Genomic DNA, 13,882 nt, shown 5'->3' with positions numbered 1-13,882 from the left:
TTAATTTTTTTATTTTAATTTGATCCTTCGATGTTCATTTTATTATAAATTAAGTTTATTAAATTATTTTGACTTATTTTCTATAAAATTATTCGCATATCATGACTCGAGTCATGGATTTAATGAGTTAATCTAAATTGACTAAAATTATTTTTTAATTGATTTTTTAATTTTAATTTTTTCTTTTAACATTTGATTTATTAGGGGTTAAGCCTTAAAAAAATATTAGTTTAATTTTGTTAAGGTTATCTTAGTGTTATGGTTCAAACTGTAAATTTAACTTGAGTTTTTTATGTGTTTTTTAATTTATTTATTTTTCAATTTTATTTTTCAAAATGAGTTTGATTGATAATTAAATTTTATAATTTGTTTTAATTTTTTTCAACTTAGTTATTCTGATCTTATGAATCGGGTCATGAATTTGGTAGGTTAACTTGGATTAACTTGGACTATTTTTTAATTAGATTTTTTTAATTTTATTATTCAATATTAAGTTTATTAAAAACTCGGTTTCATAATTTATTTTAGCTTGCTTTTTTTATGTTATTATGGTCTTTGAATTGGTAAGTTATCTCAGATTAACCCAAATCAATCTAATATATTATTGTTTTAATATTTATAAAAAAAAATTATTTTAAATATTTATTTTGAATCAAATTATATTTTTATATCGGTCATTTAAATTATCTTTAGACTCATTTAATCAATTGGATCACATCATATAAATCTCTACACAATTTAAATTTATTTTTACTAAAAAAATATTAATAACACCCAATTTTTTTCACATTAAAAAAAATAAATTTAACCAACAACATACTGCTCCGGCCAATGATCTAATTTACTATCCATAATGCTAATTATACGAAGCAGTGTGACTTAAATTCTTTTTGCTTGCCTAATGACCTTTTATTGATTATGTAACCTTGGATGAATTAATTCAACATCCATCCTTAATTATATATAAGCTTTTTAGATTAATTTTAATTTGTGATATATGATAGAAGTGGCCGGAAAAAAAATAAAAAAACGGAAGCTAAGAACACGACGTATGGTTTTAGAAATACAGAAATATAAAATAAATTTGTTTTTAGTATAATTTTAAAGTAAATTTCTATTATTTTAAAACTATAAATATGAAAAAAAACACGTATCCTTTATCCCATGTGTTTCCATTGTCTTCGTTGAGCTTCGACTTGTGAACTAATTTTCATGTGCTAAAATCAAATTCAACTTTGATAAAGAGAAGCTATAATATAGAAATTAAGGGAATCTAGTAAGTTTTGGTAAAAATGTAGAAATTGCACCCAAAAATATTACTGGTATATGATTCAAATTCCTATGATCTATGAAGGAGATAAAGTAATTAAACTCCTTTCTTCAAGTTCAAGATAGATGGAATACAAGGTTTTGTTAAAGTGACCCGTCCTTTTCTCGTTGCAGGATAAAGTAGTAGTCATGGATCGAACTTCTACTCATGAGAGAATCTGCCAAGCTTGTCATTTCAACAACTTGGATCCATTGATTTTTAGCTTACCATGTCGGCAGCAAAACATGATGCCAAGGCTAGGTTTAGGGCGTCCATGGCAGAGTTTCTGTGTTAGGGTGTGTGTGGCAGAGTTTCATTGATAGCAAACATGAATCATGGATGTATTATGAATAAGAAAAACCTTTAAAAAAGAAGATAGAACATCCATGGAGAGAACATGATAACAAGGACAATCGAGGAAGTTCTGCAAACCTCGGTTTCAATGAAAGGTTAGGCAGGGGAATTAGGTACATGCCACTCGTCAATCTCCACCCGATACCATATGGCCCTACAATATTGTCCCGGAGAGTAGAAGAGGAACCCCTTTTTCTCACATTTGGGCAGCCAAGATTGGTCGATGCCACCGCATGGTCTTCTATTATGGCAAGCGAGCCAAACATTCATCGAGTCCATGGTGGCAAGTCAGCTTTGCATCTCTTGCTCACCGTTGAATTTTGAATGCCATGCCATGTCTGTGCATCCAAGAGCAATACTCTCCTGTTTTAGTTTCTAACATTCTTTCAGAAGAAAAGGACGTGATGATGAATATTGTTTGTGGGATCATCCACGGAGGCTTTTCAGTCTATTGCCCTGAAAAATGAATGCTGGCTCTGGGCTATTGCTCCTTGCTCTAAGCAATAGCCAGAAAAAACACTTGGTATAATTAGATTGGCTTTCTGCAGGAAATTGTGGAGATACTTTCCTTTGAGAGTAAAAACAAAGCTGTCAATTACTCAAGTTTTTGGAACATCCATTTTCAGGAGCTAAAACAATTATTACTATATACGATAAGATGATGCAAACCAATATATTTTAAGTGGAAACTATAATGGCATCCAGAAAGTAGTGCTGCACAGCAATCTCTTTTTTTTCTCCCTTCAACGGACTCTCGAGTCGAGATGATGATAACATTCACAGTAAAGTCAATAAAATGCTTTCATAGCACTCGGAATCACTCTTATGTCATTTTCATGCTTTATCTTCTTTGAGTTCAGGATGTGATCACTGCTCTAAAATTTGGAGAAAAAAAGAGAAGCATTGAGCTTGAGTTTTACTTGAGATATTGAAGAGAGTAGCAAAGAAAATTAAAATTCTTCAATCTTCTGACCTTAGGATGAATTAGTTAACCCTAGATTTTGTGCTCATCACGAAAAGGAGCTACACTGTAGTCTATCCATACCTTATTCAATATAAATCCCGTGGTGCCAATTTGTTGCATGGACATCACTGAAATGAGAACATGAGGAAAATGACGGTTGAGGAAGCCCAAGTTGTTTCGGGAGAGAGAAGATTTTTCTACTGTCAGTACCTTTGCCAAATTATCATGAGCTTCATAGCACCAATATGCATAGTGCAAGCACATCAAGTAGGAGATGAATCACCACGGAAGAGTTTGATAAGCAGGTAAAAAACTGGCCGTGACTTCATTCTACTCCATTTCCTCTAGGTTAACACTAGTTTGAAGGCTAAAAGGTGCAAGTGAGTTACAAAATATAGCCCAAATGAGCAGTTGCCATTACACAGAATAAAAAAATTGCTGGTAAAATACAACAAAATTTCCAAATTACATGGGAAACAATGGCCTCTAATGGTTATTACCTTGGGACATGGTGTGGCAACAATGTGCTCTCTTGACTTCAACTAGTCACCAAATAAGTCGTCGTCATCGTCGTTGTAAACACTCAAGTTATTTTGAAGATTTCCACTCAAAGAAACAGTGGCATTCCCTTGGCCATCTTTAGTCGGAGAACCTGCATTACCAGCAGAACTATCAGAAGAATATGCCCAGGAAGAACCCACTTTTCCAGCAAATGATTCTCCATAAAGGTCATCATACATCCCAATTTTTGGAGCAGCTTTAACCTTATTCAAGACTTGTTGCAATTTACTAGTGACACCTTTTTGTGAAGCATTGTTTTCCTTTGCTGAGAATTGTTCCTTACCTTTGGGTATTACAGTAACCTGTACAAGAGATTCATATTTTCCAACAAGACTTCCTTCTTTTACACCTATCGGACCAGGCTCTGTTTCTACATCTGCACCATCTGAAGTACCAACAACTTCAACCAGCTCACCCCCAACTTGATCCCTGAAAACAACCCTTGCTTTCTTGATTCTCTTAGCAGCTCTCTCCAATTGCAGGTCATCATGTCTTTTGCTTAATGAATCACTGGATTCACTTGATTTAGTTGATAGATCAGACTTATTTAGACCGTAACGATTTAAAAAAGTATTATATGCTACAACAGCTTCTTCATCAGATGGATCAGGAGGTGGTGGTATGTTAATATCTGAGGGTGGTGGAGGATGAGGAAAAAGAGCTGCATCATTCTTTCTCAGGATATAAGTTCGTGTTGATGCAGCAAACCGCAAAGACTGCCCCACTTCCAGCTCAACAGGGGTATCTTTGGTCAACCGCTCATTTGCCACAAATGTTCCATGTGCAGAGCCCAAATCAATCACAAATATGCTGCAGAAGATGAGAAGCACAGGAGTTACAAAACCTGTGAGCTTAAGAAAGCTATGATGAACATTACTGGAGTGACAATCCAGATCATTTAGCTCTAAACCTTCTCCAAAATTGACTTTAGCTTCACATTCCCAATCCTTAAATGAGAAACATCTTAACTGAAACAGATACCAATAGGAAATACCAATCTAGTTTCCATTTCACAGTTAAAATTAGTACTTATTATTTGTTTCTATTTTGCTATCATTATTATCTTGTCCATGCCATACTTGTACCTAACTACATGACTGTACCCGAGCTGATCAATCAACTCTTAGTGAAAGAACCATCATATTCAGCACACTCATGCTTAATACAGGAACATCATAGCCTATAACATCTATGATGATGACAATTGTAAGAAAAATCACAATGATGTTCAAAGGCAGATATTATACAGAACTAAAACAAGAGGCCAAGCAAAGCAGCATCAATAAAAACTAGAGCAAGGATCTAACCCTCCATTCTTGTGAGGAATTACAACAGCATGTTGGCGTGAAACAGACTGATGATCAAGCACAAAATCACAAGTAGGAATTTGCCTCCCAAATATATGCCTCCTCCTATCCAAATTAATCCAATCAAGAACCTCTCCATCCTTCAAAACCTCAAGATAATAAACTCCTGGTCGAGGCTCAATTGCCCAATCTGGTGGCTGCCAAGTTGACTGCCCTCCACCAACTTGCGTCACTGGCTGAGCATTCCCCAACAATGGCCCAGCTTCTGGCACCTCAGGTTTTTGAGCAGCATGAGGTTGGTCTCGGAACTGGGATTGTGTCTTAGATTGCGAATACTGAACTGGGGGTTGTGTAACAGTTTTAGTAGCAGGTAGTGTAGTGGTTTTGGGAGCTGAATTGACAGACACTGAGAAGGGTTCAGTGGATTCAGCTTTTTTAAATCTCTCAAGACCTGCTCTACCATACATTCTCTGTCCCCCCGTGAATATATCAAATATAGTTCCTCAATAAGAAGATTCCTCAGCTAAACAGGACTGCAATGTGGCTATAGCATCAAAAAAGAAACCAACCCAGATATTCAAATTTGCATATCCTTCAAATGAAACCGATCAACAAGATAAAGCAGCACCACACCCTCGCATCCAAAAACCTAAATTCAAATACAATATAATAGAGATCTAGCGTATCTTCTATAGACAAAAGTAACTAAAAAACTAAACTTGTCAATCAAAAAACCCAGATTTCATTCACATAGCTATCAGTCCAAAGATTTTGGATTCCAAAGAAGCAAACTTTACATTACCCTTTTTAAAGAAATAACAGTAGGAAAATTTAATAGACAATAAAGAGAGAGAAAAGGATATAAATCGACCCTTGATCAGATATTAATTAAGAAGGCAAAAAAGAATTCTTCTTTCCTAAGCTTAATGAAATCTAATCTAAACAAGGAGTTGGGTTCTTGGGAGTTTACCTGAAACTGTTTCTTCTGGGATGTTAGAGTGTGTTAGCTATGGAGGGGGAGGGCCACACAGCAGCAAAAGCCAGCCCAAGCACAGAAACAAAGCTGCAAGCTTCGCTTTTCTTTTCTTTTAATTTTTAATGTTTTGTGCCTCCGATTTTGCTTCTCTTTTTTAGTTTACAGAAACTGTCCCTATGTTTAGTTTTATACCAATTATATTCTTTTGCTCGAACTCGTTTTCCATTCCATCATACATTACTTAATTCTCAATTTCATCTGAAATTATCTAATTTTTATCAATTTCATCCAAAAACTTATTCGATACTAGACAAAGCTGCTCCTCCAATGGTATATTTAGGCCTTGTAGGAAAGTAGAGACAACTTTGTTGTTTGTTGCTTAAATTAAGAATCAAGTGATGATAATGAAGTTTTTCTTCTTCTTCTTCTTTTTTGACTTTGTATTGTTAGTTAAAAAGGAAAATATAAAATCAGCTTTCATCAAATTTTTTTCTTTTCAAGTTTTAAGAGATAAAATATCCTTGAGACCCTATAATCACTCACCATCCTCATAAGCACTCCAATGATCATAATTAAGGTTGTAATTGGTTATGATCATAATTAAGATTGTGTTTGGTTAATGTTTCAACATCAACAAAACATGGATAAATTAATGTTTGGTTAGAAAAATAAAGATGAGGACAAAAAAATAAATCATTGGCAATATCAAAAGAAACTGCACAAGCTGTTCTAGTCAGTTGAGATTCTGGATTCTCTACATTTACAGAGAGTATGTATCTACAACTCTGCTGCTGACAGAGCTAGTTATAGCAAGGGGCTCGATATCATTTTACAATGTCTACAAAACTGGAAAGAACTAAAATAATCTCCATTAAGTTCAACTCTGAAGTCCCACGATTCCTCCAATTTGGGTTCAAACCAAAGTAGGGCAGACGAACAAAATGCTGCAACAACATCAACGTGGAGAGAAAGGAGCACGTGGCTGGATACACAACCATGAACTGTCATTCATTATCTAAAACCGATATCACTACCCCGATGAAAATGGACACAGAGAGGTGGTTTGGTGCTTTTGGTGTATACGAGCAATCAGCCATCTCCAACTACGCCTCAATCATATAAAATATTGAGAAGCAGCCCGAAAACCATTCGTTATCTGTTTGCAAACTCCTTTTCAACTGCATTAAATATCAACTTCAGACGATCTTGCAGACTCGAGATGATGTTCTTTGAAATCCTTTTTTGATGCCAGGTACTTTTCAGCCATGCGATTCCAATGGATACACGCACATGACAGCCCTTCAGTCTTGAGGGAAAATCCTCAATTTGATATCTCAGGTGAAGCTTCAAAAAGGTGAAGGAAAGTTAAAGTTATCAATTATGAGGAAGAAAGAACACCGCAAATAGAAAATAAAAGCCAAATATGGGGAGCAGAGTTAATCAAGTTTCTAGCCATACATTAAAAAAGTCACCCAGGGGAACTCCATGAAGAGTCATAACCTCTTCAACAATCCAACCTTTCCTATCAGAGAGGGGGTATTTCTGCTGTGTACTTGTGACCTCTCCTCCAAAACGAGATATGTGCTTATCAAATCTGTAATATAATTGCCTCTCGTATACATCAGTCTTCACTGACTCCCATGGGGTGTAAGAATAGCTAAGACAACCAGCTTTCTCCATTACTTTACGATCCAATTCACCCCCACCAAACAGCTCCGATAAGAAATTGATCTAAAACACAATATCCACGATCAGACAAACACATATTTTGACAATGTGCAGACTAAGATATACAAATCCAAAATGTATAGGCATGATTATGGCATGTATGAATAATATGCATGCAAGCTCATACAATTGGAAGAGAGAGAAAGAGAGCTTACAGGGACAGAAAGGGAACAAGCATAAACCTCAGACATGCTGACATCCTCAAGACCCAAGAAAGTCCCACTCTCTTCAGTTTGAAGGAATTTGGTTTCTGATTCTTCTTCAACTATTTGCACCTTCTGTTCAGGACTCAATGATCTGGCCTTCCACAAAGCCATGATTGTCCTATTAATTGCAAAAAGATTAAAAAAAAAAGAAAGATTAAAATACCATGTCACAGTCGTCCTGCTCCTATCCATTATTTTCACAGTTATGATGAAAAAGTAGTTTTCAGTAAAAGAAAGACCAAAGGTCCTATATAACATTTGTTATCTACCTATTTGCTACATTAAAAGATACAAAAGACTGGAAATGAAACTTCAGCCTCCCTTCATCATCAATTGTCTTTGCTCCATGCCTGGCATCCATACCTCTGCCTTGTCGGAGAGTTATAACAATAATTGGACTACCCATTGATGCTAGAGTTGGAGTATCAACTTGGATATCAACTATGTCCTCCCAAAGGAAAAAAAATTTAGTCTTTTGCCGAAATAAATTTGCATAGAATCCAATTATTCTTGCTGAAAGAAACAGCCGACCCTGCAAGATACAGTCACAAGTCATACTAAAAAGCTTAGGAAGGAGCAAAATTTAAACTTATAGATAACAAACTTGAGATGTATAATCACACCAACAGCACCTGTAATGGCATCTTTCGTTTTAAGTGACAGGTGAAGTCATTGATAAGGAATTCCTCTGGTGGAAGCCCAAAAACCTTCTGGAAGGCTGAATTTGTTTGAGGAGAACGCAAATTTATCTACAAAATCCCATTAAAAATTTATGTAGGTAACAGAGCACAAACAGAATACACACAAGATGTACAGTGCATTAACAAATTGAAACTCAAGGGCAGAACAGCCAGCTATTTACCTTCTTCCCCACCTCTTTCTCCATCTTACTTAAGTACTCTTTAACAACATTGCTACCTCTCGTATTGTTCAAGAAAATCCTTAAGTGCAGCTTAGACTGACATGCTTGTGCTAACTTTCCTTGAAGAGGAACCCACACATCAGCTAAATCTGATAAATTAGATTTTACAAAATTAATCTCTGTATGTCCCAAGGACATGGCTTCATTAAAAGGCCCATCAAAATCATAAACTTCCACATCCAGCACAGAAGGAGGATCATCCATGGCATCAAATTCGAATATTTCTGCAACATCCAAGGTGTTTTATCAAGATGATCAATTAAAACATGGTTTGAATCATATTTTTCACATAATTTAAAAGCCTTTCAATGCATGATTCATACAATTGCATAACAGTTTAGGGGGAAAAATGCATATCTTAATGGAAAATTGATATAGGACATACTGACCATTCCACAGAGGATCAGATTTCTGAAACTTGATTGAGCTTGTTCTGGTTTTCCCATTGCAGGTGAATACCACGTATGGGTCACAGAAGCCACTAGAATCAACAGCCGGCAAATGACTTCCCTCAATCAAGGCAACCGTAAGCACCCAGCCATCTCCTTGTGCTTTTACTCCATGATCGGTGCCTGTTAAATACACAGGAAAAAATCAAATGACAGCAAGACTAACAATATGAAGTTAAATTAACTAACTGCTGCTCGAAACAAACAATAGTTAAACAATATATAGACACCCCAGGCACTCAGCCTGAGACAGACAGTAGAGTTGCGTAGTTTATGAATAGTTTGTTAAGACCTGCAGAAAAGAGGGAGTACAAGGTTTGACTATTACCTTTTTGAGCTCTAGCTTGCATGAAGCGTGAAAGTAACCCTAACACCCTTTCACACTGAAGAGTCAGGACACCACACACAATGACTTCACCAATTGAATCTGGTAAGTCAAGCCCAACAAATTCAAGCCCTTGAATTGCACTGGGTGCAGCTAGCCAGACGTGCACAAACACATACAATGCCATAAAAACTGCAGAGACTACAGTAAAGTTAGCAAAATACTGTATGGCCAGCTTCCCATCTGATTGGGGTTCCACCTTCAATGAAGCCAGAACCTGTTCCTTACTAGATCCCAAGTCCTTCAAATCAACTGGCTTAACATTTTGAGATAAAAAAATTGAAACTTGCTCAAAACTGTCCTTTAGGCCTGAACGGGCCCCGTTTTCTATCATACTTTTAAACATGGAGCTTTGTAAAAAGTTCATGCGCCAGGATATAACCAAATGTGAAGTTTTCTCTCCTGATGGCAACTCAGGGCCAGGAGTAATGCAGTAAAGCAATTCAACTTTAAAGGTGCTACCGTACATTACATCCGGAGTGCTCACACTGATCAAAACAGCGAATATCTTCCCATCTGCTTTTAGATAAGTCTGTTCCTCACTAGCTTTCAGAGCACCAACTAATTTGGTTGGTGCCTTTACGTAAGTAATTACTCTTTTCAAGCTCTCACAACTATTCTCAAATCTCCAAGGACCAAATTGCTGTTCTGAATTTCCCACAAAGTCTGACAACAATCTGGCAAGACTTGAATCAGGTGAGAAGAAAAAAGAGTTTAAATCTGGGGGTGAAATCACATATGATTGGTCTACAAGGATTCCTCCTGGCAGGTTATTTGGAACTTCACTTCCCACATCTCTAGATTCCATCTCTTTCATAAGTTCTTCAAAGTTGACAGAAGAGGACTGGTCCTCGGCCTTATCATCACAAACCTCAGATCCATCAGTTTCTGATTGCTCTGAAATTTCAGTGCTTCTACTTGTAGTGACTGAAATCACGTCTGAATTTTTGTTAAATATTTGAACAATTCTCCCAGCTAAGTTCTTTTGTGCAAAAAACTTCTCTTCTTTTGAGGAAGCAGTTTCTTCTAATCTTGCTGGGGATGAGTTGTTTGTCCCACTAAAAGATCTAGACGGAGATCGCGTTACATCCACATTCTTCTTCGATTGTGAAGCATTGCAATTTGAGTCAGGAAAAGATTGAGAAAAACATATACTTAAAAGAATCTCACCTGTTGGAGAAAATAAAAGATGAGCATGCAATTCCAATCAGTAATGTTATACATCGAATGTGTCAAGACGACATTTTAAACAAGTACTGCACAATCTGAATTCTTTTACTGCATCCACAAAGCAAGATCGTAAAGTAGGTTAAAAAAAAAATCAGAATCAAATACATACAACTCAATCAAAACTCTAACATCAAACAGGATACAACCTTAGCTAAGGACAGAAGATTAAGATGGAAAGCACAGAAATAAACCTAAGCATTGCTACTACAAGAGGACCAAATAGCTTTCACAAGTCATATACATTCAAAAAGGTAACACAAACTAAAGCACAGAATTGACAAAACAACAGAAGGCAAGAGTTTAGTTTACAAGGAATCAACATACCGCATTCCTTGAACCTGGACTTCTTGTTTTTGGGTTGCAGTGAGTACCAAACCGTGCCAAGCGACTGATTGTCCGCATCAAAAACTTGCGAAACTGGAACCTTAATCTGCCCAACAATATCATCATTGAAGTACTTGTCTTCATCCAAGACACCAACTACAAGTTCCTCATTCAAGTCCTCCACTTTAAAAATGAACTCCTCTCCCCAGCTTGGGTTCAAGTTCTTCTTTACAACTCTTGTCTTAAATTTCTGCTTTCCTAACTGTAACTTGGCATATGGATCTCTTAATCCATTTGGATCCGTTGGTGGCAAATTCCTTGCCTCTATTAGACGAACCACAAGCTTCATTCCTCCCATAATACACAAACAAAAGGCTTAAACTTAGTGCGTGCGTGCGTGTGTGTGGAGAAAAAAAAAAAAAACTGAATTAAACCCACTAATATTTTGAACCCAAAAATACAACAGCGCCACCAAAAACAAGTCTTTTTTGGCGCTTCTTATTTGAAAGAACCGATCAAACAAGTTTTACAAGAAACTTCAGACAATAACAGACAAGACCCAGAATTCTTTTTAACGTAAAATCCTTACAACTTACAAAGATTTTACACGAGCCTGAAATGATAAGCCACAGAAAGGGTCTTCTTGGATTGTTATGAACTAACCTTGAAGAAAAGGAGGGTTTACGAGGAGGTAAAAAAGTGTTTCAAGACTGAAACCTTTTGAAAAAGAAATTTCATGGAATCTTATAATAATTGTGATCTAATAAGGAAACAAGGACAAATAATGTGATTAACAGTGTGATTAAAATGAATTTTCTCTAAAGATCAAGACTAACAATAATAAATCCAGAAAAAAGCAATAGCAAATAAACAGAGATAGAAATAAATTGAAGGAGGGAAAGATTATTTATTTTGGATTGAAAGATAAACCCTAAAAAGAATCGAAAACAAAATGAGGAAATTATAAGGAAAAACTATAAAGAAAGGGAAAGATGAAGACCTTTCTTGTCTGCGTTTAAGACTTCATTAATTATTTCTTATTGTAAGATTGCGCGTATGATGTTTCACTTTGACTGACCATTTATTTTAACATACAATAATAATAATAATAGAGAAATGTAGAGTTCTTTTTGATCATGAGAAAGGTTAATAAATAAAATATTTTTTGTTGTGTATATAATATGTTCTAGAATTAATGTGTTGGCGAGTGAAATTTATTAAACGTTATTTTTAATTATTAAAAATATTTTCAAATCAACTTACATGTCAAGATCGAGTTTTTTTAAAAGGATTTTAAAAATGTGTTTTCTATGTTTGTAGCTTATTAGCAAAATAAAATAGAAGGGAGACTCCTTACCAATTAACTAGTTTGATATTCTTTATGGAATATTATTCTCAAATCTTATGCCTAGGTTTGAAAATTCCCAGCCCTTCATCACATCTTGGAATTACAAGCTCATTTATGATTTCAAAACCTTCTTCAAATGGCCTTAACTAGTTTTTTTTTTAAAAAAAAAAATCACTTTCTTTTCTTCTTAGAGAATGAAGAAATAAAAGCCTTTTCCAATTCTGATTTAAGGAGGAAATTAAAGAAGTGTATTTATTCAGTGATTGAATCCTCACATAGAACACTTGATCACATCCCATATGTAAATTAAACCGATTAGCATCTGCTTATCTAAGTAACCATTAACACTGATTTTGTTTGTTTGTTACTATGCTTTGTTCGCAATTCCTTCTCAAGAATACATGGAGTTCAGTTATTTTTCATCATGCCGTCAAGACTCATGCGATGATGATCAAGAACTGAAAGAAGCAATGTCTTCTTCCCTGTCTAACAGCAGAGATAAACTGGGTCTTGATTACTTTAACCTACGTTCTCTTGTTGTTTCCCTTAACAAGGAAGCATCTGTTAAGGATTCGAGTGTGGATAACAGTTGAGATCATGATGGTCACAAGAAGGTATCGTTGGAGACAAGTTCTGCTGACACTGAAAGAACTGATCAACTGTTAGAGAAGTTATGTGTCGATGATTTATACGATCCTATGCCTCTGACAACCTTTCTCCAAAGATTGAAAAGAATATAGGAGAACAAGACGACCACTACATTAATAATGGACAGAACAATAACGGAGAATTAGGGAGTCATCCATTCTGATGATGATGTAGGCTCACAAGATCAGGGAGTTGGCAATGATGATGAACTAGAGGATGATTTTTTGGAGACTTGAGCCTCTGTAGAAGAGTTTGCTGGAGATCTCCTGGTGTGCACGGATGGCCAAAGCCTGGACGAGTGATTCATAGGACTGAGCTGAGGAGCACACGCCACCCCATGCTAGTTCTTGAAAAGCTGGTGTTTTTAATTGTTTTTGTTTTAGACCAATTTTGGTCAAGGTGTCGTTTCCGTTCCCTGTAGTCTTGGTTTCTACTTCTCTGGCACAGAAAACATAACTTGTATGCTATGTTGTGATAACTGGAGAATATATATATATATATATATATATAGCCATTAAAGTATCATTCGACAACAGCCACCCTTTATAAATTTTAGAATTATTAAAGGTTTATATGATTTTAATTTTTAATTTTATAAAATTAATTAAAAAATATATAAATTAGTCCAAACATTAATATTAATAAAAAAAATTTAAAAAGAAAAAAAAGAGAAGCTTCAAGCATGATAAAGAACAATTAAACGAGGGATATCACAACTAATTGCAATTGACTTGGTATTAATTTAATTACGGGACAAAATGAGAAACAGTTCCTTATATATATATATATATATATTTAGATAGTTTTAATATATTGATGTTAAAAATAAACTTTAAAAATAAAAATATTATTTTAATATATTTTTAAATAAAAAATAATGAAAAAATAACGGATACTACAATGTTAAATAAGTTTTAAATCCAAGTCCAAGTATCTGTGTTATTTTAGTGTGAAATATTTTTTGCTTGAATATAAATTAATTTTTTTTATTTTTTACATTAACATATTAAAATTCACAAAAATAAATTTAGTTGAAAATAATTTTCAAAAGCATCTAAAAATAGAAATAGAAGTTACGTCAAGTATAGTAATGTAAGGTATTTTAAAAAAAAAAATTTATTTAAAAAAATTAAAATAATTTTATAAAAAAAATTTTTATTTTTTATATTAA

The 13,882-nt window shown here is 34.9% G+C and overlaps 2 protein-coding genes across 3 annotated transcripts; both read right to left on the bottom strand.

The window, feature by feature from the left end:
* Positions 1–2,910: 2,910 nt before the first annotated feature.
* Positions 2,911–5,701, bottom strand: LOC105111937 (nuclear inhibitor of protein phosphatase 1-like). 2 transcript variants are annotated; one of them, XM_011007431.1, is made up of 3 exons: positions 5,466–5,701; positions 4,496–5,144; positions 2,911–3,998 (listed from the first exon to the last, which is right to left on the bottom strand). In XM_011007431.1, the coding sequence occupies exons 2-3, from the start codon at positions 4,960–4,962 to the stop codon at positions 3,170–3,172; spliced, it is 1,296 nt and encodes a 431-aa protein (XP_011005733.1). In that variant the 5' UTR covers positions 4,963–5,144; positions 5,466–5,701; the 3' UTR covers positions 2,911–3,169. The 2 variants fall into 2 exon arrangements, with proteins under 2 accessions (XP_011005733.1, XP_011005732.1); XM_011007430.1 differs by having other exon boundaries at positions 4,496–5,039.
* Positions 5,702–6,131: 430 nt separating this feature from the next.
* On the bottom strand, positions 6,132–11,692 carry LOC105111936 (C2 and GRAM domain-containing protein At1g03370-like). Its single transcript, XM_011007428.1, has 9 exons — positions 10,716–11,692; positions 9,105–10,331; positions 8,717–8,899; positions 8,268–8,551; positions 8,038–8,154; positions 7,675–7,937; positions 7,355–7,523; positions 6,930–7,202; positions 6,132–6,815 (listed from the first exon to the last, which is right to left on the bottom strand). The coding sequence occupies exons 1-9, from the start codon at positions 11,071–11,073 to the stop codon at positions 6,624–6,626; spliced, it is 3,066 nt and encodes a 1,021-aa protein (XP_011005730.1). The 5' UTR covers positions 11,074–11,692; the 3' UTR covers positions 6,132–6,623.
* Positions 11,693–13,882: the final 2,190 nt, after the last annotated feature.

Source organism: Populus euphratica, unplaced genomic scaffold (assembly GCF_000495115.2).
Source record: "Populus euphratica unplaced genomic scaffold, PopEup_1.0 scaffold315.1, whole genome shotgun sequence".
In the NCBI taxonomy this organism is placed as follows: Eukaryota; Viridiplantae; Streptophyta; class Magnoliopsida; order Malpighiales; family Salicaceae; genus Populus; species Populus euphratica.
The sequence above is the reverse complement of the archived record's forward strand: the minus strand, read 5'-3'. Positions and strand labels throughout refer to the sequence as shown.

Coding starts and splice junctions, on each gene's coding strand:
- LOC105111937 (XM_011007431.1), bottom strand. CDS start 4,962: ATGTATGGTAGAGCAGGTCTTGAGAGATTTAAAAAAGCTGAATCCACT. Junction 3,999..4,495: donor ATTCCTCACAAGAATGGAGG/GTTAGATCCTTG, acceptor CATCTTCTGCAG/CATATTTGTGATTGATTTGG.
- LOC105111936 (XM_011007428.1), bottom strand. CDS start 11,073: ATGGGAGGAATGAAGCTTGTGGTTCGTCTAATAGAGGCAAGGAATTTG. Junction 10,332..10,715: donor GTCCAGGTTCAAGGAATGCG/GTATGTTGATTC, acceptor TTTCTCCAACAG/GTGAGATTCTTTTAAGTATA. Junction 8,155..8,267: donor AGAAAGAGGTGGGGAAGAAG/GTAAATAGCTGG, acceptor GGGATTTTGTAG/ATAAATTTGCGTTCTCCTCA.